The following is a 24,135-nucleotide window of genomic DNA, read 5'->3' as shown; positions in this document are numbered from 1 at the left end:
CGGCCGGGGAGCGAGTGGGGGCGGCTGCGGCCCGGGAGTGGGGCCATGGAGAAGCTGCGGCGGGTCCTGAGCGGCCAGGACGACGAGGAGCAGGGCCTGACCGCGCAGGTAGGGGCCCGCGCCGTCCCGGGGCGGCGGTTGGGGGCGGGGCCTGACTGCTGCACCTGCTGCGGGCGGTCGAGGGTCCGCAGAGGCTCGCTGGGGGCCCGGCCCCGCGCCCCTGGGCCTTTCTGACGCCGCGGGGCCCGCCGGCGGCCCTTTCCCTCCGACCAGCCGCCCGCCCGCCGCCCGAGCCCGGCCCCCGCCTGCCGCCGCGCGCCCAGGAGCACGCGGGCTGCAAAGGGGGCGCTGAGTTTGGGCAGGATGCGCCCGGAGCGCAGACCGCCGGCTGCTGAGAAGCGAAGCAGCACTGAAGCAGGAGCTGTGGTTCAGGCGTTGAGCCCCGCAGAGAGGTTTTAAAAAGCCCGTGTGTGCATCACCCCGGGACTTTCTTGATAAGGCCACTTCCTCTAGGGAGAGCGTTAAAAACAGCAGTGAAACTGCTTCGTAAGTACTTTGGTTATTTGCACGCTGACAAATTCTTGTTTCCTTGTCCCAGACCTGGAGCGTTTCAAGTCGGGCAGGATTGTGTAAGCGTGTTTTATTCGTCTGCTTTTCTGTGCTAATTTCCTTCCTTGTCCTTGTTCAGCACATCGTGTGGGCCCCGGACCAGTCCCGAGGGTTCAGAGGCTGTCAGTCAAGCACCTGCTCCCAGGGAACTCTGTCACCAGTTTGCAAATCGCAGTGGTAACACAAGGACCCAAAAGTCGTCACCCGGGAAATGTCAGTGCGGCAGTAGCGAGTCACCCAGCTCGGGTACTGAAGCACAGCTTCGTGCCCAGGTGCAGCGGCCACACCACACGTGACTGTTCACATTTAGGTTAATTATGGACAAATACAAGTATGCCACGCTCCGGTGCTCAGCAGACACGTGCGGGTGGTTGCTGTGCAGGACAGCGTGGGAGCGGGACTGGCCGTTGTGGGAAGTTCTGCTGGAAACCTTGGGGGCTGGAGGTGCAAGTGCTACTCTTCTTGAGCCCACAATCTAGAGGGGGAAGGTGACCTAGATCGTTTACCGTCTCTGTTGTGCTGTGGATGCGGTGAGGTTGTTTGGGGAGAAATGTGGACGAGGGAGCAGGGGAGACACACCAGGAGCCACCTGAACGGGAATCCCCGGAGGGAGGGAGACTGGTCTTCCTGTTCCTTGGGATGAAGGACAGGAAGTTGCTTTTGTGTCTGGAGGGTCTAGTAGGGGGAGGGCTGAGGGCTGGAGCTGGACTGGTCAAGGAGAGTGCGCCTGGCGTGTGCCAGGGAAGGTGTGCCCACTGGGCTTGCTCAGGCTGGCTCCCTCGAGGCCAGGGTCTGACCAGGCTGACAGGCACGTTTCTGGAGTCCGAGTGAAGGACTGGACTGGAGGAGTTTTGGTGTAACGAGGAGGGGGCTCCCTTCTGATGTGCGCCCCTTACTTCATTCCCCTTACCTCATTTGGGTCTCTGCTCACGTCACCTCCCAGGAAGGCCTGGTGAGAGTGTCCCGTGTCCTATCTGACTGACACTGCTCTCCCTCCCTGCCCTCCACCCTTTCGCCTGCTGAGTCTCTTCACCGCACCTGACAGCCATTATATGGGTGTTTGCTTGTTGGAGGACAACGACTTGATTGTGTTCCCTGTTCTGTTTACCAGAGTCAGCAGTTCAGCCAAATTGGGAGGAAGAGACGTGGGCTCTCAGGTGTCTGGGGAGCCGATTAAAGCAAGGGCTGAGTCCGCCTGCAGTCCCTTTCTGCAGTGGTGTTAGCAAGAGGGCATCCTGCCAGAGTGCAACTCCCCTCAGCTCCATTCCCCACGGGTTGGGCACGGGTCGGGTCGGGTCGGGTCGAGGTCGGCTCACTGTTGAGGGAGGAGCTCCGGAACAAACAGTCTCGGGCAGTTTTATGAACCATGAGGTCAGGGGTGGAGGGTGAGTGGGTCTGAGAGGGGAAACGTGTCATCAGGGTCCCCTCATCCCCTGTGAGAAGGCCTCAGTGGCTCCATGGAAGAGGGGCTTTGTCTGCCCAGGGCCTCAGATAAAGAGACCCAGGAATGGGGGTGTGGGGCTGAGAAACGGAAGGGGCAGGTGGGCCAGGGCCCAGTCCTCCATTGCAGCTCCTGCAGACATTCTGAAGTGCGCTGTCTGCCAGGTATGCTGTGGACAGGGCAGCTTCTGCACCCTGCTACCCAGGAGCCAGGCTCCTCGCCCAGCACTCAGAGCGGGCACCTGGGAGCGCTCAGCCAGCAGAGGCTGGAGGGTTCAAATCAAGGAAGAGTTTTTATTGTTTAAGATCGAAGAGATCAGGGGCCAAGGAATAGAAAGGCCGACTGTCCACGTCGGTGTTGAAATCATCCCAGACTGTGGGATCTGAAGTGGGGACCTGGGATCAGAGGTGCTGCGTGGGAGAGAATGACAAAGAGAGCTGTGGGTGACAGAAGTGAGGAGGGTGGTGGCTGTTAGTGTGTGAACCTGGAGTAAGGGGAGGGCACCTTCGAAGAGCAGGGCTCCTCAGCAAGTGGGTGAGGACCCCGTGGAGGAGGCCCGCTCCTCCCCTCTGTTGCACCACCGTGGCTTTGAAAGGGGAGTTGTAGGAATACTGCGCCAGCCTGTGTCCCCTTCGTTCAAGTGGCAGCAGCTGGGAGCAAGGCTCAGGCTTCCGCAGCTGCGCCCTTCGTGATGGTGCCGGTCTCCCCCGGCTTCTCTGCGCAGGAAAGGAAAGCGCCGTGTCTGCTGGGCTGTGGGTTCCTGTCCCTGATGCAGGCGCCGCTGTGGGGACATTTCCCTTCCTTGGGTTTTCAGTGGCTTTTCAAGGCCTCGTCCCGGGCGGTGCTGTGTGTGCCGCAGCAGGAGAGGGCAGAAAACAGAGCCCCCCCCCCCCCCCGTTTTCTCTCCGCTCCCTCTTCTTCCTTCTCTAACAGTGGTTGATGGCTGTGTCAGTGTGTATTTCTAGTCCGAGACTGGGTGTAAGAAACCAGCACAGTCGTTGGTTCTGATGGGGTGGTTTTTGATCCCAGTTGGGCAAGAACGTGGCCCCTAAATGCCTGCATTGAAGCAGGCCAGAGCCCGGTTCCTGTGTTTCCCACCTGAGGAGGCGGTACCAGGTTGTCTGGCGTGTGAGGCTCTGTAACTTTCCCGCTCAGGAGCTGGGAAACCTGGGCTTTGTTTCTGTATCCCGGCTGGAGACAGTCATTGCTCCTGGAGGGATGTTCCCATTTGTACAGGGAAACGATTCGCCAGGTGTTGTTAACAGCTGATGGCACCACATGTTACTGGTGAAGTTAGACCTCCTTGAGTTTGGCTAAGAAATAATTCAGAGCCAAGAACTCAAATATAAACAAAAGTTCAGTTAGAAAGTCACAGAGGTAGCCCTGGCCGGTTTGACTCAGCAGTTAGAGCGTCCGCCTGCGGTCCGGAGAGACCTGGGTTCGGTTCCCGCTAAGGGCATGTACCTTGGTTGCAGTTTGTCCCCGGCCCTGGTTGGTCGTGCGGGTGGCAGCCACTCGATGTGTCCCTTTCACATCGATGTTTCTCACTCTCTCTCTTCCTCTCTCTCCCTCCCACTCTGTAAAAAAAAAAAAAGAAAGTCACAGAGGTAGAAGAAGTGAGCCCACTGGGCTGTGTGGACTCAGGAAACAAGCCAGAGGCAGAGTAGGGCCCTTGGAGCTCAGGAGAAAGGCCGGTGGTACCTTGATGGCAGGGAGCGGGAGCTCGGGCATGCTGTGGAGCGAGCGCATGGGGTCCTTTGTCCGAAGGGGCTTTATCTGTTTTCCTAAGGTAGGGGTTTTAGGGGAGGCCTTAGGGGTGAATCGAAACAGCATTTGTCAGCTTCCCAGGTGTGTCTCCTCCTGGCCTTGGTCTCTGCTGACTGGTCCCTGCCAGGGCAGTGGCTCGTCAGTCACTGCTGCTGGTCCTGAGGTCGTCCGGGGAGTTGCTTCCTCTGGTTTTGCTGCTTTTCTGGGCCTGGAGCTGAAACAACTGAGGCCTAGACGTCATCTCTGGTTTGACCAAAGGTCTGCTCCTGTGGTCGACAGACCCAAGCTTTGTCCTTAAGATTAGTTGATGCTGATCAAAACATCGTTGTTGAGGGCTTACTACTTAAGGGAATGGTTCCCCAAGGGCCTGTGTGGGAGTCAGATGAATTCTCTGCCCCCCTTGTTCCTCACCTACGGGGGGCCTACCAGGTGTCTGCCAGCGTGCCAGGGGAGTGTCCGAACCGCATGGCCATCGATAGGAACGGTCAGGGGGTCTAAACCACGACTCGCAACGCCCGGGCAGGGCGCCAGGTCCCACCCTACAGTACTTGTTTTCCCCATTGACAGGCTGGTGGGGGGGGAGGTGGGGCTTTCCACCCCGGTGACCTTCTGCATCTGTTCTTCCTGCTCTGCGCATGTCTGTGTAACTGCCTGCTTTAAAGCATGTTTCATTTTAAAGATCATCACGTGGAAGCCGGAATGAGGGGAAAACACCTGCTGTTCATGCTGTTGTAGTAACCTGGTCCGTCCTTAACGGGAAGGAGCAGAGGGACACTGGTCATACGGTGTGCCTGCCGTTTGTGCAGCTCTGCCCGAAGCTGCCGCTTAACATCCCAGGTCTCTTCTCCGCAGGTGGACGGGGGACGGGCTGGAAAAAGCATTCAGTCTTACTCTCTTTACGAGTTTAAATCACCCCATTGTTAGTAAGTTCAGTTGCTGGTTTGCAATAGCCAGTTTATTTTTCTCTTAGCTGGCTCACTCCCCCCCCCCCCCCCCCCGCCCCCATGCCTGACTCCTGGCTGTGGGACTCATCTTCATGCACTTGCCATGTGGCTCCAGGCCGTGTGGACCCCACACTCAATGGACTGGGGGACTAGGATCGGCCTGATGCTGTGCCAGACCCAGCTGTGCCATGGAAGGAAGCTCTGGGCACGGGCTCTTCTGCCGGCTCTGCTGGCCCCGGCTGCACCTCCTCCGGGACTGGGAAGGGAAGTGGACTTCATGCAGACAAAGCTTTTATCACGTCTCCTGTGGGGGCCTCCGAAAGCTGCTTCCAGTGGCTTAAACCCCACTCACTAGCAACGGAGAAGGCGGTTTGTGCAACTCTCTGCTACAAGTAAACACGCCGAGAGAAATAAACTGCTATTGCAGACCAGCAGTTGAGCTTGCGAACAATGGGGCGATTTAAACTTGTACAGAAAGTAAGAGCGGTGCTTTTCCTGTCTGGTCATGCCCTTCTCACGCCACTGGACCCTCGGGCCATGTGGAGACCATTCTCTCTCAGGAGACGGCGCCCACTCTTCTAGGAACAAGGAGGCCTTTCTGTGTCACGGCAGTGCTCGGGGTCTGTTTTGTTCTGTGTGGTAAGATAGACCCGATGGGTATGCTTCCTGATCAAAAGAATGAAATTCAGCTGTTTTTATAGGCAAGTTTATTCTTTGTCTCAAATCTGGTGATCAGTTTTGCTATAAACAGATAATGTTGCTGGAAACAAGAATGTCTGAATTAAACAAAAATGTTGAAAAGATTTAAAGTGTGTTAAAAAGTGATGTATGCTATTTTGACAGAATCTTATTTAGTTATTTTTATCTACTTTTTGTGCTTCATAAGGATTCACAGAGTAATCGACTCAGGTAAGGATGTAGCCAAAGGTATTTTGAGCTTTTACATATAAAAGTTTGTTTTTACTTCGTTACTCTTGAAAATACATTATAAGCACAGTCTTATTTTTAGGTGTATGTGGTAATGGAAGTTAGAGGGTACATTTTGGTGTATGAATTCCGACTGCTCATGTCTGTTTCTAGAGCAGCTGTTGTCGATCCTGTTTCGGCTCAGCAGGGAAGTGCGTTGTGACAGTGCACCTGGTGGCCTGGGCAGCGGTGTCTGCCCCCGTGCCTGCTGGGTGTCCTGCTTACAGAGCCGAGTGGCTGCTGCTGTCCGCAGAGTGGTCAGGCTGTGCGACACCCAGGAACGCTGTCGCTCTAGAGCAGACTGTCGCCACGTGTCCGGGTGTTAGTGCTGGTGGGGAGACACCCTGGCTTTCACAGCTGGTCGGGAGCGAGCTCTCGGAGTGGGCGCTGTCAGGCAGGTGTGTCTAATGGTAGGCCTGCCCGTGGCTGCCCAGGTCGCCGTCAGGTGGGGGAGCCCCCAGCGGCTGTGCCCCGGAGCTCCCGCAGCCACCCACTCGTCCCCAGCGGCAGGAGCAGGTTCTAGGAGGTGGGCCTGCGCCAGGTGTTTGCCCGGCAGCCCATGCTGAACTCTAGCTGGAGCCTCGTCCTCCCTCAGTTCTTCCCCTGCCCAGCTCCCCGCACTGCCCCTGGGTGTCTCTGCTCTGCCCTGGGGCACCTTGCCTGAGCCACCTAAACAGCCCCTGAGGGGTGGTGAGCCTCCTGTGTGTCAGGGTTTTACCGTCTAGTTGCATCTTTCCTCTGTTGTTTTAATCATCCGTACTTTATAATATCTCATACACGATGGCATTCCATCCGCATCGGTGTGTGTGCACAGTCCTGTTACCACACCTGCCAAAGGTAACGGTGGTTCCACAGACCATGCTCCCTCGACGGTCACTGGGTCTTAGCAGAGCTAAACAACATGCCCTGTGCAGGGCCGCACAGAAGCCGTGCTGAGCATGGAACCTTGCCTGGATTTAGTGGAGGGAACCGGACAGCCAGTGCTGGTCTAAGAACATGTTCTCGTTCCCCTACCCCTCAAGGTCCTGGACGCCACATCGCTGAGCTTCAACACCAGGTTGAAGTGGTTTGCCATCTGCTTCGTGAGTGGCATCTTCTTCTCTGTCCTCGTGAGTGAGCCTTGCTGTTACGTGGTCGGTCTGCTTTGCGTCCCGTGGGATTCTGACAGGCAGTCTGGGTTGCTCTGAGCCTGATGGCCTTTTTAGTCACTTGAGTAAAGGGTGGAGATGAATACAGAGCTGTGGAAATTAATGTTTGGGGTTACGGACTGCTAAAATAATGTTATTTAAGAAAAATCAAAAGAGCTGCAGAGTCAGTAATTTAGATGTTAATTACCTTTTTAACTTGCCATTTAAAAAGAATGTTTAAGTAGACTGAGATTTTAATCACATCTGTAGGATGTTGTGTTATGGCTCATTTATCTCTAGACCTAAGATTTAAATTAGCAAGTAACATTGAAAAGCAACCGTATTAGAGCCTGTGTCAGGAACATTTACATACATACATGGACTGAAACGTACAGTGTCACATGTCTGCATCACTGCTGTCAGCACATTCCGTCCTCAGCCCTCGCCGTGGGAAACGTAAATCACTCTGATGTCTCAACTCAGGGGACTGGATTGCTGTGGCTTCCTGGGGGCATGAAGCTCTTCGCGGTGTTCTACACCTTTGGAAATATTGCCGCATTAGCCAGGTATGTGCAGATGTTTAGCTTCTCAAAATCTTTTATTTGCTATCGCCAGAAAATTTTCCTTTCTAATAAACATTTTCCTAATCGGATGCATTTCTATAGCTCTGACATATTGTGAATTCAGCCCCGAAATCCACATTGTTGATAATATGTGCTGACTCCCGTTGGGTGTCCAGCTGCCAACACCAGTGGTACGGCAGGGACAGCGCACGGGGCACTGCTGTGTGCCAGGGACCCTTCGCTGCGCAGTGTGCGGGGTGGCGCTTCATGCCCCATCTTCCAGCTGGGGCTGTGCCAAGTGAGGTGACGAGGCAGGCTTCCTACCAGACGGGTCTCCAGAACCCCAGTCCCCGATCTCACGCAGCCTGCGTCCCAGGGAAGGAGCCGGCCGGGTGGCCAGCGCCCAGCTGGACGGTGTGGCCCTGGCGCTGTCGGGCTGCCGGGCTGTCGGGCTGTCGGGCAGAGGCAGAGGCACGTTGGGTCGGCCTTGGGGACTGCTTGGAGGGACCTGGGCGCATCTGTGGGCGTATCGCTGTCTGCTGGGGTAGTTGCCAGAGTTACGAGCTCTGCGTTTGTGCGCACCTAGCTTTCAGAGGTGACATCTGTTTGTTCAGGGGTGTGCTGGATCAGAGAGATTGGCCAGTGAGCGTGCTCCCCTGGGCTCCTTCCCGTGGCTCGTGCCGCTGGTGGAAGCTGGTGCAGCACTTCTCTGGAGGTGCTGTCGGGAACTGCCCTGCAGTCACGGTGCTGGTTTTCATTTTCCTGACGTGGGCGAGGAGGTGGCGATGATGACAGGGCCCTTGTTGAAAACGACGCCGCGGCAGCCTGGGGTCGCTTCAGCTCCTGTGTTCACTTGGAGTGATAAAGTAACGCTTGGGCACCTCGTAAGATGCATCGATGTCTCAGAAGGCGCAAGTTTCCTTCTAATACAAAGGAAAAACCCTATTTACTGAGAGATTGTTACTGAGTGAACTGTCAGGGTTTCTTCTCTTGAAAGCATTTGGGTAACCGGGCGGGTGAGGCCGCGTCTCTCAGCTCTTCTGTTTGTCTCAAACAGCACGTGCTTTTTGATGGGACCCTTGAAGCAGCTGAAGAAGATGTTTGAAACCACAAGATTGCTCGCCACAGTCATTATGATTGTAAGTAAATGCAAAAGTGGAAACTTCTGTGGAAGAATTGTCTGCATTTTCTACGAATAATTGCCGGTTTCTCTGTAAGTGCTCGTCACATTCCTCTTGTTGCATGTGATCACGGCGTCCTTCCGGCTGTGGACTGAGGAGCTGGGTGACACGTGGTCACCTCCATGGCCACTGGGCGATCCCCCCTCCGGTGCACGTCTCACACTGTAGCTCTGTTAACGTGAAGCTCAGAGCGGGCTGTAGTTCAGGTCCAGCCCCTGGAGCATTTCCTTTAGGGACTGTTGTGTGCACTCTTTGGAGGGTGGGGCTAGACGACAGGTCACTTCTGGGGCCATTTCTCAGGGGGGTTGGCATTAGTTTCAGTAGCCTGTCCCTGGCTTCGTCTCCTGTCCATGGCTTTGCCAGCAGTACCCGCCCGAGCCGTCCATCACTCGTGGGCTCTGTCTGTGCTGTCAGGTCGTCGCTCACGTCAGGGTTCTGTCTTTAAACGGGGGGTGGGTACGTGGATAGCAGGAACGTGGTTTTCATCATCATGCATTTGGGGCAGATCCTCATTTTGGGTACGATGGGCAGAGGGAGCCGAGCCCCCGCTCTGCCGAGCGTCTGGTCCTGTTGCTGGTTCTGAGTCTCTCGCAGCCCTCTTGCCTTAAGGCCTGCTTTTCAGCTGAAATGTCGGCACAGCGAGTTTGTCCTTTTAGCTGTTAATTTGCTTTCCAAACACAGTTAATCGTTGCAGATTTGTAAATTAGGTAATGTTTTTAACTCTAGTGTGTCGTCTTCCTCTTTACTGGAGGGGGGAAACTTATATCCTAATTTTTTATTTGTGTCCTTATTCAACTTTATCATATTTGTTACCATTTTTCTAAATTTTCCCTTTATTTTGAATTTCCTATAGTAGCTTGTATAGCAGCATGTATATTAACATTTAACTTTGTCTAGATTACTGAGAGGTTATCTTACAGTGTTAGACTATGACAGGCTTATATTTCACCAAGATTCCAGTAGATTTGTTTTGTTTAGGACATCCTGAAACCTGTCTTTGTAAGTAGTCTACCTGCATAAACAAGCATGGTATCGAGAAACTGGACAAACATTTAGAAACAAAGTATTTCCCAAAGAGATGATTTAGTTTTTCACGTGACCTGACTTTGTCGAGTGCTCTGCATGGGCTCACTTGCGCTGACACAGGGTGATGCCCGACAGCGAGAGAGAGGCTGACGCACAGACGTGGGCTGATGGGTTTGTTACGTAGCCCGTGGAGCGGGTTGGCAGCCACCATCCTGTCCGAGGGGAGAGAACCGAGGCCTAGAGCGGATAGCTCACTGACCCCAGACACGTGGCTAGTGGCTGTCAGAGCTGGGACCCCTGGGTCTCACCTCCAGGGTTCTGCCTGCACGGTCGCTGTCACCTGCCCTCCTTCTGCCTCCCCCGCCCCTGGGGGCACAGACTTGTGCAGTGATGACGTCGTCTTTCTGTGTGCGGGTCAGTCCCATAGGTTCCTGTGTGAAGCCAGGTAAACTAGAACTTACCACATGTGCGGTTGGACTCAGAACCGTGTTGGCCGTATTGTTGCTGAGCATGAACACAGTGATTCATAAGGACGGCTTTTGCACGAAGACATTCTTCAGACATTCATTCTGTTGACTTAGCAAATTCTTTTCTAGGCACCTGCATTGTGCCAGGGAATAGTGCAGTCAGGTTAGAGAGCGGAGTGACACACGTGGGCCTGCAAGTGCAGCCAGAGGTGGCGGTGGCGCTGCCGGTTGTGGGGGGGGGGGGGGGTGTCTCCAGCAGGGTAGCAGGGAGGGGGATGGTGTCTCCAGCAGGGTAGCAGGGAGGGGGATGGTGTCTCCAGCGGGGGGGGGGTGTCTCCAGCAGGGTAGCAGGGGGGGGGGATGGTGTCTCCAGCGGGGGGGGGGGTGTCTCCAGCAGGGTAGCAGGGAGGGGGATGGTGTCTCCAGCGGGGGGGGGGGGGTGGTGTCTCCAGCAGGGTAGCAGGGAGGGGGATGTGTCTCCAGCAGGGTAGCAGGGGGGGGGATGGTGTCTCCAGCAGGGTAGCAGGGGGGGGGATGGTGTCTCCAGCAGGGTAGCAGGGAGGGGGATGGTGTCTCCAGCGGGGGGGGGGGTGTCTCCAGCAGGGTAGCAGGGGGGGGGATGGTGTCTCCAGCGGGGGGGGGGTATCTCCAGCAGGGTAGCAGGGAGGGGGATGGTGTCTCCAGCGGGGGGGGGGGGGGGGTGGTGTCTCCAGCCGGGTAGCAGGGAGGGGGATGGTGTCTCCAGCAGGGTAGCAGGGGGGGGGATGGTGTCTCCAGCAGGGTAGCAGGGGAGGGGGGATGGTGTCCTCCAGCGGGGGGGGGTGGTCTCAGCAGGGTAGCAGGGGGGGGGATGGTGTCTCCAGCGGGGGGGGGTAATCTCCAGCAGGGTAGCCAGGGAGGGGGATGGTGTCTCCAGCGGGGGGGGGGGGGGGTGGTGTCTCCAGCAGGGTAGCAGGGAGGGGGATGGTGTCTCCAGCAGGGTAGCAGGGGGGGGGATGGTGTCTCCAGCAGGGTAGCAGGGAGGGGGATGGTGTCTCCAGCAGGGTAGCAGGGAGGGGATGGTGTCTCCAGCGGGGGGGGGGGTATCTCCAGCAGGGTAGCAGGGAGGGGAGGTGTCTCCAGCGGGGGGGGGGGGGGGGGTGGTGTCTCCAGCAGGGTAGCAGGGAGGGGATGGTGTCTCCAGCAGGGTAGCAGGGGGGGGGATGGTGTCTCCAGCGGGGTGGGGGGTATCTCCAGCAGGGTAGCAGGGAGGGGGATGGTGTCCTCCAGCGGGGGGGGGGGGGTGGTGTTCTCCAGCAGGGTAGCAGGGGGGGGGATGGTGTCTCCAGCGGGGGGGGGGGGGGGTATCTCCAGCAGGGTAGCAGGGAGGGGGATGGTGTCTCCAGCGGGGGGGGGGGGTGGTGTCTCCAGCAGGGTAGCAGGGAGGGGGATGGTGTCTCCAGCAGGGTAGCGGGGGGGGGGTCTCCAGCAGGGTAGGGGGGGGGGGTATCTCCAGCGGGGGGTGCGGGGGGGGGGATGGTGTCTCCGCAGGGGGGGGATGGTGTCTCCAGCGGGGGGGGGGGGTGGTATCTTCAGCAGGGTAGCAGGGAGGGGGATGGTGTCTCCAGCGGGGGGGGGGGGGGTGTCCTCCAGCAGGGTAGCAGGGAGGGGGATGGTGTCCTCCAGCGGGGGGGGGTATCTTCAGCAGGGTAGCAGGAGGGGGGTGGTGTCTCCAGCAGGGGGGGGATGGTGTCTCAGGGGGGGGGGATGGTGTCTCCAGCAGGGGGGGGTGGTGTCTCCAGCAGGGGGGGGATGGTGTCTCCAGCAGGGGGGGTGGTGTCTCCAGCAGGGGGGGGTGGTGTCTCCAGCAGAGGGGGGGGTGGTGTCTCCAGCAGAGGGGGGGGGACGGTGTCTCCGGCAGGGTAGCGGGGGGGGGGGGGGATGGTGTCTCCGGCAGGGTAGCAGGGGGGGGAATGCGGGTTCCCTAAGCTCGTGAAAGGGCTGACTCACTGTTCTTTCTTTCCTTCTCCAGTTGTGTTTCGTGTTCACCCTGTGTGCTGCTCTCTGGGTGAGTACCTGGCCTGCTTCACTGACTGTTACCTCGGGAGCTCAAAGCTGGCTTCTTAAAGATTGGTGTCCCTGAAGTTGGGTCGGGTGCCATCCAGTTGGTGGTTAGACTTGCTGTAGATCCACGTCGGGAGCGGGGCTGAGGTGCTCCTCTGCCGTCCCAGCTGTGAGAGGCCCTGTCTGCCGCTGGGGCAGGAGGGCGGGGCTGAGGAGGGCACCTACCAGCCCACGTTGTCAGAGCTGCTCACAGAAAGGCCCAGAAAGCAAACCTAAACAGATGGAGAGAACTCAGGGGGAAGAACGTGCACGAGTCTGTACCACCTGGGACGAGGAGACTAGTTCTTCCTTGTGTATATCGAGGGCCCCTGGCCCGCTTCCCAGAGGCTGGGGGGGGGTCCCTGCGCTCCGGGGGGGCTGCCCGTGCTACGGAGGAAGGGCGGTGTGTCGTCTTGCAAGTGCTCTGCCGGGAGGTCCTAGTTTCCCTTTTAACTCGGATCAGACTGAGCTTAGACTGAGAACTTACCCACCACCTCCCACGAAGTGCAGGACTGCTCTGGACAAGCTGTGCACATCCCTGTGGAAGACTGGTGGTGGGGAATGGGCGAGCAGCCTGTTTATGTATAAGCAGTGGATTAAATAAAGAGTAAATAAATGATTCAAAATGAACAAGGAATTCTAAAAACAGATCATTTAAAAACAGTCATGGGAACTTGAATGTACATCAGTCCAGAAGATCACAGTGAAATACAGCTTCTCTTCAAAAAATTACAGTTGTCCCTTGAAACTTCGCGCTCTGACCTTCGAGGTTTCACTGTTTTTTCAAATATATTCATTAAAAAGTTGGTCGAGACAGTGAAAATGATGCAGTGCGCGCTTGGTTGTCTGAGTCAGTCACACCCTGTATTACAATTACAATTACAATTACTGCACGTATGGACTGTGGGCCTATGGATTCGAGCACCCAGGGATCCTTCAACGCCAGGGGCAACCGCTCGAGTCTGGAACGGAGTCACCGCGGTAAACGAGGGAAATCTGTACTCAAGAAAAGGAGCGAGTGAGAAAGACCAAAGTCTGTAACTTCAACATAGGATAGAGAATCAATAACTGTGTGGGGTTTGGGTGTGATTGTAGAAGCGTGGACATTGACTTGAAGGCCCCACATTACAGAGGTTAATGCGTCAGCCTGTGCCCAGGTGTTTAGTGACATTGACTTAATGCCAGTATTTATCGGTATTTAAATGAATGGAGACAGAGAATTTTAGAAGAGAAATGTGCATTGTGGATAGTTAAGTTCCCTGTCTACGGAACCTTGAATTTGTCATACTGAAACGCAATAAAACGGAGCTGTCCTCTTACATTTTTGAAGGGGAAGAATGAATGTGGTTTTAAAAAGTGCTTCGGAAAGTTCTTCACTCGATGTTTCTGTTTTGCGGCTAGTGGCACAAGAAGGGGCTGGCTGTATTGTTCTGCATCCTGCAGTTCATGTCCATGACCTGGTGAGTCTGACCCTGCCCCGAAAGGGACATTCCCTGACAGTGCTGAGCGTTTGTTCGAGCCTGGACGCCCAGGGAAGCTGGGGGCTCATCTGGTGGGTGCACACGTGCCAGGGAGGGGCCGGACTCCTGGAGTGAAGGCTGCAGTGTGGCCGGGGACCGGCAGGCTCGGGGGAGCAGGCAGGGGCTGGTGGAGGCCGGGCGACACCGTGACCCAGTGCCGCCCCTGCTGTCGGCTGTGAGAGGGCACGGTGGGATGTGGGCGCTGCCCCGTGAGTCCACAGTGGCCAGGCCTGCCGCGGGCTGGCCCGGCACCTGGTCTGCCTTCACTGGAGCTCGGTTCGTTCCTTCCTGTGGTCAGTGAGCGCTGCCTGGTCTCGCTGTGCTAGGGCTCCTGTCGACGTTACCCCGTGGGGGCTCCCCTTCCTACCTTTCCCCCGCGGGCACCGCTGCCAGTGCTAACGCACTCCGCGTGTTCGCAGGGGCCTGCGAGGGGATTTGCGCTCTCGGTGAAGCGTGGGCAATTTCCGATGGGATTCCTCGGTCATTTTCTGTGATATGTTGCTTTTTATTTCATCATCTGTATTTAACAGTTGGTTTATCCCTAAGGGGAATGTGCTTCACTCTCATTGCTTTGATAGTTTCTGTTTTAAAAGGAAAACCTTTTTCTTAGGACGAGCTCAGACCTCAGCAGGCAGCGAATGGCTGAGTTTGTGGAAGGGAGTTTCCCGCTCAGGAAGTGGCCGCGGGGCCCAGGGGTTTGCGTTTCTAACAACTTCCCAGCGACACTGTTGCTGCGGTCGGGTGGGGTTCGACTGGGGATCATGGTGCACCCTGTGCCGCTGGCTTGGTGTGGGGCGGGCGGTGCTGAGATCAGGGTTCAACAGCTGGGCTTTCTTTTGCAGGTACAGTCTGTCGTACATCCCGTATGCAAGGTGAGTGTGTCTGAATCCCACCCGCTCTGGGCCTCTAATGAGCTTCGCAAAAATGCACCAGTTTTGGTAATTTTTGCATTAAATTGTTACTTAAAAGGCTGACTTTCTTTGCAAAAGGAAATTCTATCCAAAGGAGGTGGGTAGGAAGAAGCTGCGGTCTAAGGGAAGCCACGCTGAGCGTAAGGCGAAGGGTTGAGACTACTGCCCTGACCCGACCTCTGCGGCCAGGAGACTCGGGCAGAACAGGCTATGCTTTGAGCAAAAGGAAGGCAGTGAAAAGTGAGGTCTGAGACGTGGAGGCCGCGTCAAGCCAGTGACAACACGCTCGCTCCGTGTGTCGAGAGGTGACTGCCACTGACGCCTTCTCGGGGACGCGCTTAGTGGGTCGTGACGGAGAGCTGACTGTCTCCGATCTGGCCGGTTCGGGGACCACTCCATCGCGGCACAGCTCTGCTTCTAGAATTTGGAAAGCGAGGTTGTCTGTGGAAACAGCAGAGTTGTGTGCCCAGTGAGAACAATGAAGGGAACTGGTAGAAGTTGTTTTTACTGAATTTCAGAAGGGTAATTCTTTTTGATAAACACCAGGAGGGGAAGCAGGCCATGGACCAAGAGCAGAGGTCATTTCCAGCCCTCGGCCCTCTGCCCCGCCCCCAGAGTTTAGGACTCTGAACGTGAGTGCAGCCTGCAGGGCAGCCCCTGGTCCCTGGCACCTGCTTTTGCCGGTCAGGGGAAAGCGATACCTGCAGGGGTGCGGGTCTCAGCACCCCTGCAGACCAGCTGCTTGGGTCCTGAGGCGAAGGGATTCTTCCCACGCGTTTCTTTGACTTCTTAGCATGCAGTTACAGCATTTTTAAAAATCCAGCTTATTTCTCTTTAAAAATAAGTTCTTTTGTTAGGTTATTTTTGGTATTTAAATGTATTTCTTTATAGTAAGTTCAGTGTGTGCTGGTAAAGATTTCCTAAAAGAAATGCACTTCAGAAATTAAGAAACTGTTTCCAACTAAGTTATCGATTCAAGGGATACTCAGCTCAGTTGAGGTGTCAGGTTCCCCGATGCTGATGCCCGAGGTGATCGCACGCTTGTCTGTTGGCAGAAATGTCCCCTGAAAGTTGGCTCTTGAGGCAGGTGGTCATGTTGCCCTTCCCTCCTTTTCCCACAGGGATGCCGTCATGAAGTGCTGTTCTTCTGTCCTGAGTTGAAATCAGAAACTCTTCAGACGGAGCCTTTGAAGTTGCTGTTCTGTTTTGGGTGACGTGTTTCCCTGGCACGGTGGTCTCTCCCGACCACGGCCGCGAGTTCGGGACACGCTGTGTACTGGGGAAACCTGTGCTTGAGTCAGCTGTTGGACACTTGTCCCGTTAGGTTCTGTGTCGTTAATACATCTTCCACACCGAGGAGGTTTTGATCATTGCCAATTGTGAATGACTTTTAGCCAGTTTTTTAATCTTTTCTAAACAGCATTTGAGATGTGAATATTTAAGGATAAGTCTATGTTGCACGATATAGTCAACTTTTTTGACTCTTCTAAAATGTCTAGATTTTAAAAATACTTTTTAAAAAAAAACTTGAAATGTGAAAGTTTTTACTTTAAACTAAAAATTGCTTATTATATGTAATAAAATAATATATAAATCTTTACAATTTTGAAATAAACTCATTCTTGGAAAAATAACCTTTTCTGGATCAAATCTGCATGTGTGAGTGGGCGGTACCTGGTTCAAGTCGGCTGGAGCCCCTCTGGGCCCTGCAGGTGGCTTCTCCCCATGAACCAGTGAGCTGGCGGGAGCCCCTCTGGGCCCTGCAGGTGGCTTCTCCCCATGAACCAGTGAGCTGGCGGGAGCCCCTCTGGGCCCTGCAGGTGGCTTCTCCCCATGAACCAGTGAGCTGGCGGGAGCCCCTCTGGGCCCTGCAGGTGGCTTCTCCCCATGAACCAGTGAGCTGGCGGGAGCCCCTCTGGGCCCTGCAGGTGACTCTCCCCATGAAAAGCGAGCTGCGTCCTTGTCCCTATGCTGCTCTGCGGGTCTGCGAGGGGTGGGCTGCGCCCTGAGCAGGAAGTGCAGGCGGAGGGTCTAGTCGGGCTAGAGGGAGAGCCAGCAGCCAGGCGGGGCAGGTGAGGGGACCAGCCACTAGCATCCAGGCTGGGGACTGAGGGCAGGAGGCCCCAGCAGGAGCCAGGCCCCCGGGGAGAACCTGCTGGGGCCGGAGCCCTGGTGGAGAAGCCGGGAGAAGGGGAAAGCCCAGTCCCCCTCCTGCTTTTCCACCTGTCCTCAGCCCTGCTGACCGGCCCTCGTCAGGTCAGGTGCCCACAGAGCTTCAGAGCGGGGTCTGCAGGGAAAGCACAGGTGGCGCCTGAGTGCCAGCGCCATGCCCGGCGCAGAGAGCAGGTGGTCCCGCGGCCTGGCGGGGCCCGAGCTCCGGAAGGCGATGGCTGGGTCGCTCCTGGGGTGTTAGTTTAGAGAACGTGTCCGGGGGCAGCGTTCTGGAGGGGACACACGGAGACGACCGTGCAGGACAGGAGCTGATGCTGGGCAGAGTGGACCCGGTAGGAAGGGCTGGCGAAGGGCCTGGGCGGTGTCTCTTCACCCTCGCTGCTCCCAGGTGGCCTTTTTAAAAATAATTTTTCTTTATTGATCTTAGAGAGAGAGGAAGGAAGAGGGAAAGAGAGAGAAACATCGATGAGGGGACATCGATTGGCCGCCTCCTGCACGCCCCCCACTGGCGATCAGCCCGAAACCTGGGCCTGTGCCCTGACCGGGACTCGGACCAGCAGCCTCTTGGTGCAGGGTTGACGCCCAACCAGTGAGCCACACTGGCCGGGTCCAGGTGGCCTTTGACCTCACAGTGGGAACAGACCGGCAGCACTTGCTCACCTTTGTCTGGCAGTGGGTTAGGGGTCAGCCAGACCAACGTGGGCAGCCAGGTGGGGGCAGCGCCAGGGGGACAGGTCGTGATGGTGAGCGGAGGGCCGACGACCTTCTCCTGAAGCCACTGTTGGAGTTGGTTCGGAGCAGGTGTGCCCAGGACTCAGCTGGAAGCCCGTGGCTGTGTTGGTGGGGAGGGTCCCAGGACGGGACACGGAGTAGCTTTGGGTAAAGGCGTCCATTGCGGAGGTGGGGACACAGTCTCGAGGTGGACAAAGCTACTAAGTCCCTTGAGATCTGCAGGAGAGACTGGTCCCCTGCAGCGGGCAGAGGTGGTGCCGGCTGGGGCTCCCTGGGTGCCCTCCGCCCCAGCCTCAGCCGGACTCTGCCTTCCTGACAGGTGTCAAGCATCTGCCAAAACCTTTTTTAAACATCCTCACCTGAGGATGTCGTCGTTTTTAATTTTTAGAGAGAGGGACAGAGACATCAGTGAGAGAAACGTGAGTTGGTTGCCTCCCACACGCGCTGTGACCTGGAATCGAACCTGGCACCTTTGGTGGACAGAACGACACTCAGCCATGCCAGCCGGGGCCCCCAGAGCCTGTTTTTACCCCAGATTTTTGGATCGTCCGCTGGTTGAATCAGCACACGAGGAGCCCACGGATACAGAGGCCGCTGTACCCAGTTTTTCTTTCCAGTGGAGAGCAGTCCGCTCCCCAAGCCCGGTCAGCCACGTGGGAGGTGTCCCTGGGCATGGCTGCAGCCTGTGGCGGCTGCCCCTGTGCAGTCGGGACCTGCCCGCTGGTCTCTCAGGGTTTCCTTGGTGACAGGCCCAGAGCTTGCCTGCGTCTCAGGCTGCAGCCACCATGAGCACCCGGATGGAGGCGCTGGACACGAGCCATGGGTCCAGGCCCAGCCCGCCTGCCAGCTCCGCTTTGTTTCCGAAACATGGTCGACTTCTCGTCGGAGACACGTTCGTGCAGCGGGTCGATGTTACGTGTTGTTTGAAAGTGTATCACTAATTCTTTTTTTTTTTTAATCCTCATCCGAGGACATTTTTTCCATTTTTTGTACAGACAGAGCGGGAGGGAGAGAGAGGAAGAGAGAGAGAGGGAAACATCGACGTGAAAGGGACACATCGAGTGGCTGCCACCCGCATGACCAACCAGGGCCGGGGACAAACTGCAACCGAGGTACATGCCCTTAGCGGGAACCGAACCCGGGTCTCTCCGGACCGCAGGCGGACGCTCTAACCGCTGAGCCAAACCGGCCAGGGCTGTATCACTAATTCTTTTTCGGTTAGCATCAATAGCCAGAGGCCACAAAACAGCTCTGAGTCCCGGGAGTATAAAGGGGTCTCGGGGTGCGCTGGCCTCCTGGGGAGTGTGCCGGGCCTCGGCCACCTGCTGCTCGGAGGGGCCTCGCTTTCTTCATCTGGAAGAACGAGGGTGCAGTGCAGTGATGCAGATGGAGAGGTCCTTACCTCCGCGCTGGGGGACGGGTTCAGATCGCCTCTGAACAACCCCCTGAATGTTTTTACTCCCACAGCCTTTCGTAGCAACAGACCAGCGTTGGAAGAAACGTCAGATGTTTCTCGTTATTGAGCAAGATCGAAGGAATCAAATAGGAGCTTAAAAACTGCAGTAGCTTTCCGGATTTGAAAGTTCAGAATCTGTTCCGGTTTTAGAAGTCTGACTACATATTTCTGTATCACGTAGAATTATTTGAATCAAAGTACGGAAACGAAGCAAAGCACACGGGAGGAGGTGTTCGAGAACGGCTTGGCCTGCATTCCTTTTAGATGTTTTTCCGAATGGACGTTGAAGTGTGAGCACCTTAGTAAAACCAGGAAGTGAATAGGTTAGCGAGAGGTTTCATAGAAGAAGGGTGTCTCCTGGTCACTCCGTGGTGGTGACAGGTGGAGCACGAGGTCTGCGTGGGTGGGTGTCCTCCACAGAGCGGGGTCCTCCGCAGAGCGGGGTGCCTACGGCCATTCAGCTCCAGCCAGAGCGGGGCCTGGGTATGATCTTGGTATTTTATTTTAGTGATTGAAATGTTTTCTACAACATTCAGTCATTCTGGAACTACTTTATTTTTTTATTTTTTATTTTTGGTATATGCCCCTAGTGGGAACCGAACCTGGGACTCTCTGGTCCACAGGCCGACATGCCAACCACTGAGCGAAACCGGCCAGGGCTCTGGAACTACTTTATTTTTTATTTCTTTTATCCTCACCCGAGGACATTTTTCCATGTTTTGTTCAGATAGAGTGGGAGGGAGAGAGAGAGAAGCATCGACGTGAAAGGGACACGTTGAGTGGCTGCCACCTGCACGACCCAACCAGGGCCGGGGACAAACTGCAACCGAGGTACGTGCCCTTAGTGGGAACCGGACCCGGGTCTCTCTGGACCGCAGGCTGACGCTCTAACCGCTGAGCCAAACCGGCCAGGGCTCTGGAACTACTTTAAAGGGTTTTTGTAATGAAGTCTTCATACAATTAACTCTGATACGACAGGAGAAAAAAATCACCATTAACTCTCAAATGGTAGACAATTGTATTATTATTTTTTTGAAATTTGAATATCAAGTTAATATAATTCAAAAATAAAATGCCATTGCCCTGGCTGGGGGACTCGGTTGGTCGGAGCATCGTCTCATACACCGAAAAGTTGCAGGTTCGGTTCCCAGTCAGGGCACGTACCCAGGTTTCGGGTTTGATCCCTGGTCAGGGTGCATATAGGAAGCAATCGATCAGTGTTTCTCTCTCACATGGATGTTTCTGTCTCTTTCCCTTCTTCTCTCTCTAAAACAAATTAAAAACAGAACAAAACCTATCCTCAGGTGAGGATTACCAAAAATTAAATGTCGTAAGTAAAAAAGACATTGATTTTGCTTAAATGTCCTGTCAAGTCAGCCAGCTTATTTAGAATAGTGAGCTTTGTAACTTCTACATGAAAGGTCACCGTGTACCTTTAGAGCTCGCCCGTCACCCCGGTGGCCCTGGAAGCATGGTGGCCAGACGGGAACGCCGGTGACGGGTCCAGCCCGGAGTTTCCCGCCGCCGCCAGGGGCCTCCCACTGCCGTGCGCTGGGCGTGGGACGCGAAGCCCCACGCGTGTTTGCCGCCCGCCGGACTGGGTTTCTTGACTCTCCAGTCGCTTTTCCTTCACGTCTCTGAACTTGAACGTGGTTGTCTCCTTCCAGTGAGACTCCTTGCTGGTGGCCGTCACGGCCCATTCGAGTCAACCCAGTCGGATGTTCAACAGATTCTTTGATGGCCGGTGCACCAGGGACGGGGCGAGTGACACACACTTTCCCGAATCCCCCCAGGCCCATGCCAGGCGTCCTGACCTCTCATTTCCAAGGGCTGAGGGATTCAATCAGAGAGACAGCTGGCAGGGACCAGCCCACCCACCCTGAGGTACGGGAACGCCTCACCCCCGACCACGTGATTCCGACTCAGGTTCTGACTCGGGGAGCCCAGGGTAGGGTCGCGCTCTGACCCTCTGACCCTCTGACCTGGGTGGACAATGGGGCAGTGGGCACTCAGCATTGCCTCGTCTGCCCCAAGTCTCCAGGCTTCTGGGCTGGGACGAGATGTGGGGTGGGGGGACCTTGGAGATCCCCAGCGACCGGTCTGGGGACACGTGCCTGCCAGTGCCTCGCCTCACTTTCTCTTGGGGAAATGCCCAAATGCTGCTGCTTACTCGGTCCCCGCCTCAGACTTCCGCTAGTGTGGGGGCTCTGGAACCCCACCGCTGGGTCGGGGCTCATCTCCACCCCCTGGAGCTGTGGTGCTGGGGAGCTGCTCGTGCCCCGTTTCCCTGTAGAATGGAGGTAGTAACAGGCCAGGAGAGTTTCAGCCAACATACGTTAGCTGGTACAGTTATGAGACTGCCAGCCCACCCCCACCCGTCGCTACCTGTGAGGCCAGGAGGCAGGAAACAGGGAGCGAGAAGCCATCCCGACACCGTCCAGCTTTTGAACTGCTGGGTTCCATGCTCAGGTCTCGGGGTGTCTGTCCATCTGGATTTTTCTCCGCAGCTCCCCCTGGCGGTGCCCACGAGAAATGGTGTCTGCCCCCTGCCCCATCTCCCGCCGACCGGCCAGCAAACACTCCACCTGCTGGCCCTGCTTACAGACCTGGTCCCACCCCCGCAAACAGATGGTAAAACCTGGAGTAAAATGCACAGGTGCTTTCTGTACCTATGGAGACCTCTGACCTCCACTGCCAGACACACACCTGAGCAGAGGCCCTGGGGTCAGGGAGCCGCTGGAGACTTGTCTTGAAGCTGCATTTGCATATTTTTGGAGAATATGCGAACATGGGGTGTGGCTTGGGGGTGCTATTGGAGATGAGGGTGCTAAACCTTCTCCAGTCCCCACCCCCTTGCTGCTGTGGTGAGGTTTCTGGCCACCTGTCAGGATGTGTTCTTGCCTTGCGTCCTGGCCCGTAGGCACCTACACTGGAACACATGAGGGGTGGAGGGGTGCCCTGACCCAGGACTGCGGGCACTGGGCACACTGAGTTCACCCACCTTTGAATGCTTCGAGCTGACCCGGGCCACATCCGGTGCCCATGTTCCCAGTTAGCCTGGAGAAGCGTGGCCTGCGGACACGCGCTGTGGAGGTCTACCCATCGCTGATTCCTGTGTGAGGCAGGGACTGCGTCCCTGACACCGACCTCTCGATGCTTGGTCACCGCTCGGTGCAGACTGGAGACTGGGAATGCTGTCCCTCACCTGCAGCGTGCGCTGGCCGTGAAGAGGTCCATTCGGAACCACTGCTGTGGCCGTGAATACATTGCTTCGGGTGCGCTCATCAGTCATTAAAAGGATGTAATATCTAATATTTCCTGTATCACCATATAACTGAAACGACTGTTTTGCCAATTTATAGAAAACTAGGTTTTTAATTTTGCGATGACGGTCTCTCCGCCGTGGCATGGACAGTATATAAAAGTAAACTCTGAGTCCCGCCGGGGTGGCTCAGCGGTTGAGCATCCACCCCCGCACCGAGAGGTCTGTGGTTCGATTCCCGGGCAGGGCACATGCCCAGGTTGTGGGCCCCATCCCCAGTGCGGGCGTGCAGGCGGGGCCAATGGATGTTTCTGTCTCTCCCTCTCCCTTCCTCTAAAATCAATAAAGGGGAAAAAAGTGGACGCTGAGCCATTCACCAAGATGCCTCTCCCGCCTCTGTCCTAGGCGGCCTTCCGCCCGGTGCCCGCATGGCAGGGGCACGGGGGGGGGGGGGGGGGGCTGGTGAAGGGCCCGCCCAGGGCTGAGGGCCTATCCGAGCGCCCTGGAGACCAGCAAGCCCCGCCCCGCCCCGCCGCGTCTCCTTGGTCTCCAGCTAACAGCCGCGGGACACCTGCGGGAGCTCGGCCCGTCCTCTGCCAGCCACGCTCCTTCCGCGCGGCTTGGAGGAGGGGAGGAAGGAGGGGAGGAAGGATTGGCTCCAGCCCCTGGTGAGAGCCGGGATGTGAAGGCGGCAGATGCAGCCTCAGGACGAGGGGGCAGGGGGGACGAGGAGCGCCCCGCCCACCGATGGGGAGGGCGCTGGGCTCCGTGCTGGGGACTAAAGGCCGCCCCCCCCCCCCGCCTTTCAGGGCGCTGACGCCCGCGGGCTCGGGGCACCATGCCGTTCCCGCTGCCGCCTGCCCTGGCCCCGAGGGTCCCCGCCGCGCGCCCGCCGCCCCGCAAGCCCGGAGCTCCCCGGAAGGCAGCTGTGCCCACCTGCACCCCACCCGCGCCCTCGCTGCCCGCCGCCCCCGCCGCCGGGGAGAAGAAGCGGCCCGAAGCGCTGCTGTCCCGCTCCTGGCCCTCGGCCACCCTGAGGAGGCCCCCGGCCCGCCGCGCGCCCGGCCCGGCCCCTCCGCGCGCCCCGGCCAGGGCCAGCTCCGGCCACAGCCCCGTGGGGGGTGCCGCGGGGCCCAGGCCCGACGCCGCCGCGCGCTTCTCCCTGAGCCTCCCCCCCGAGGCTGCCCTGGTCATCCAGAGGCGCCACCTGGAGAAGCAGCTGCTGGCTCGGCCCCGCCGGCTGCTCCCCCCGCCCTCTGCCGACTCCAGGCACCTGCTCGGCCCCGGTCCCCGAGCCAAGGCTGCGGGACCGCGGAGGGGAGGCGACCCCGGCGGCCTGGACGGGCGCTGGCCCGGCGCCCCACTGCTGCCCCGGGGCCTGCAGGCCCCCAGCCCGCGACCCGTTGACCTGCGGCGCGTGCTCAAGGTGTCGCTGCTCAATGACCAGCACAAGTACGACGACGTGGAGTACGAGGAGGAGGCCACGGCCGTGGACGAAGGCCTGGTTCGCAAGTGCACGGAGTGGCTGCGCGGTGTGGAGTCGGCCACCGCCACGCGCGACCGCCCCAGGACCCTGGACGTGCTGCCGCACCTGAGCACCCTGTAGCAGGTCCTGGACAGAACCCTCGGGTGCCCACCCCAGCCTCCTGGGCACCTGAGTCCGGTGGTCCTCCCGGGATGCCGCTGCCCCTGGGCACCTGTGAGCAGGGTCTGGTGGGCCTGGTGGGGGCTCCTCCAGTGCCCACAGTGCACACCTGGACATGCTGCTCCACCTGGGTGACCTGGGAGACATGTCCTGGGCTCCTGTGAGCCAGGTGGGCCCCTGTGGGACACAGACAACCTTGCTGGACTCCACGGCCCACCTCGTGCCCAGGCCGGTTTCCACCCTCCAGCCCATGACCTTTCCCTG

At 57.3% G+C, this 24,135-nt stretch overlaps 2 protein-coding genes across 2 annotated transcripts; both read left to right on the top strand.

The window, feature by feature from the left end:
- Window positions 1–16,155, top strand: SFT2D1 (SFT2 domain containing 1). Its single transcript, XM_036248235.1, has 8 exons — window positions 1–108; window positions 6,750–6,836; window positions 7,338–7,420; window positions 8,475–8,556; window positions 12,103–12,138; window positions 13,575–13,633; window positions 14,536–14,565; window positions 15,726–16,155. The coding sequence occupies exons 1-8, from the start codon at window positions 46–48 to the stop codon at window positions 15,763–15,765; spliced, it is 480 nt and encodes a 159-aa protein (XP_036104128.1). The 5' UTR covers window positions 1–45; the 3' UTR covers window positions 15,766–16,155.
- Window positions 16,156–23,064: 6,909 nt separating this feature from the next.
- PRR18 (proline rich 18) lies at window positions 23,065–23,832 on the top strand. The gene has a single exon (XM_036247793.1). It carries the CDS (start codon window positions 23,065–23,067, stop codon window positions 23,830–23,832), a length of 768 nt encoding a protein of 255 aa, XP_036103686.1.
- The last annotated feature ends 303 nt before the right edge of the window (window positions 23,833–24,135 follow it).

The sequence above is a fragment of the Molossus molossus genome, unplaced genomic scaffold, assembly GCF_014108415.1.
Source record: "Molossus molossus isolate mMolMol1 unplaced genomic scaffold, mMolMol1.p scaffold_m16_p_8, whole genome shotgun sequence".
Lineage (NCBI taxonomy): Eukaryota > Metazoa > Chordata > Mammalia > Chiroptera > Molossidae > Molossus > Molossus molossus.
This window is presented reverse-complemented; position numbering and strand designations above follow the sequence as displayed.

Coding starts and splice junctions, on each gene's coding strand:
- SFT2D1 (XM_036248235.1), top strand. CDS start 46: ATGGAGAAGCTGCGGCGGGTCCTGAGCGGCCAGGACGACGAGGAGCAG. Junction 109..6,749: donor AGCAGGGCCTGACCGCGCAG/GTAGGGGCCCGC, acceptor CTACCCCTCAAG/GTCCTGGACGCCACATCGCT. Junction 12,139..13,574: donor CCCTGTGTGCTGCTCTCTGG/GTGAGTACCTGG, acceptor TTTTGCGGCTAG/TGGCACAAGAAGGGGCTGGC.
- PRR18 (XM_036247793.1), top strand. CDS start 23,065: ATGCCGTTCCCGCTGCCGCCTGCCCTGGCCCCGAGGGTCCCCGCCGCG.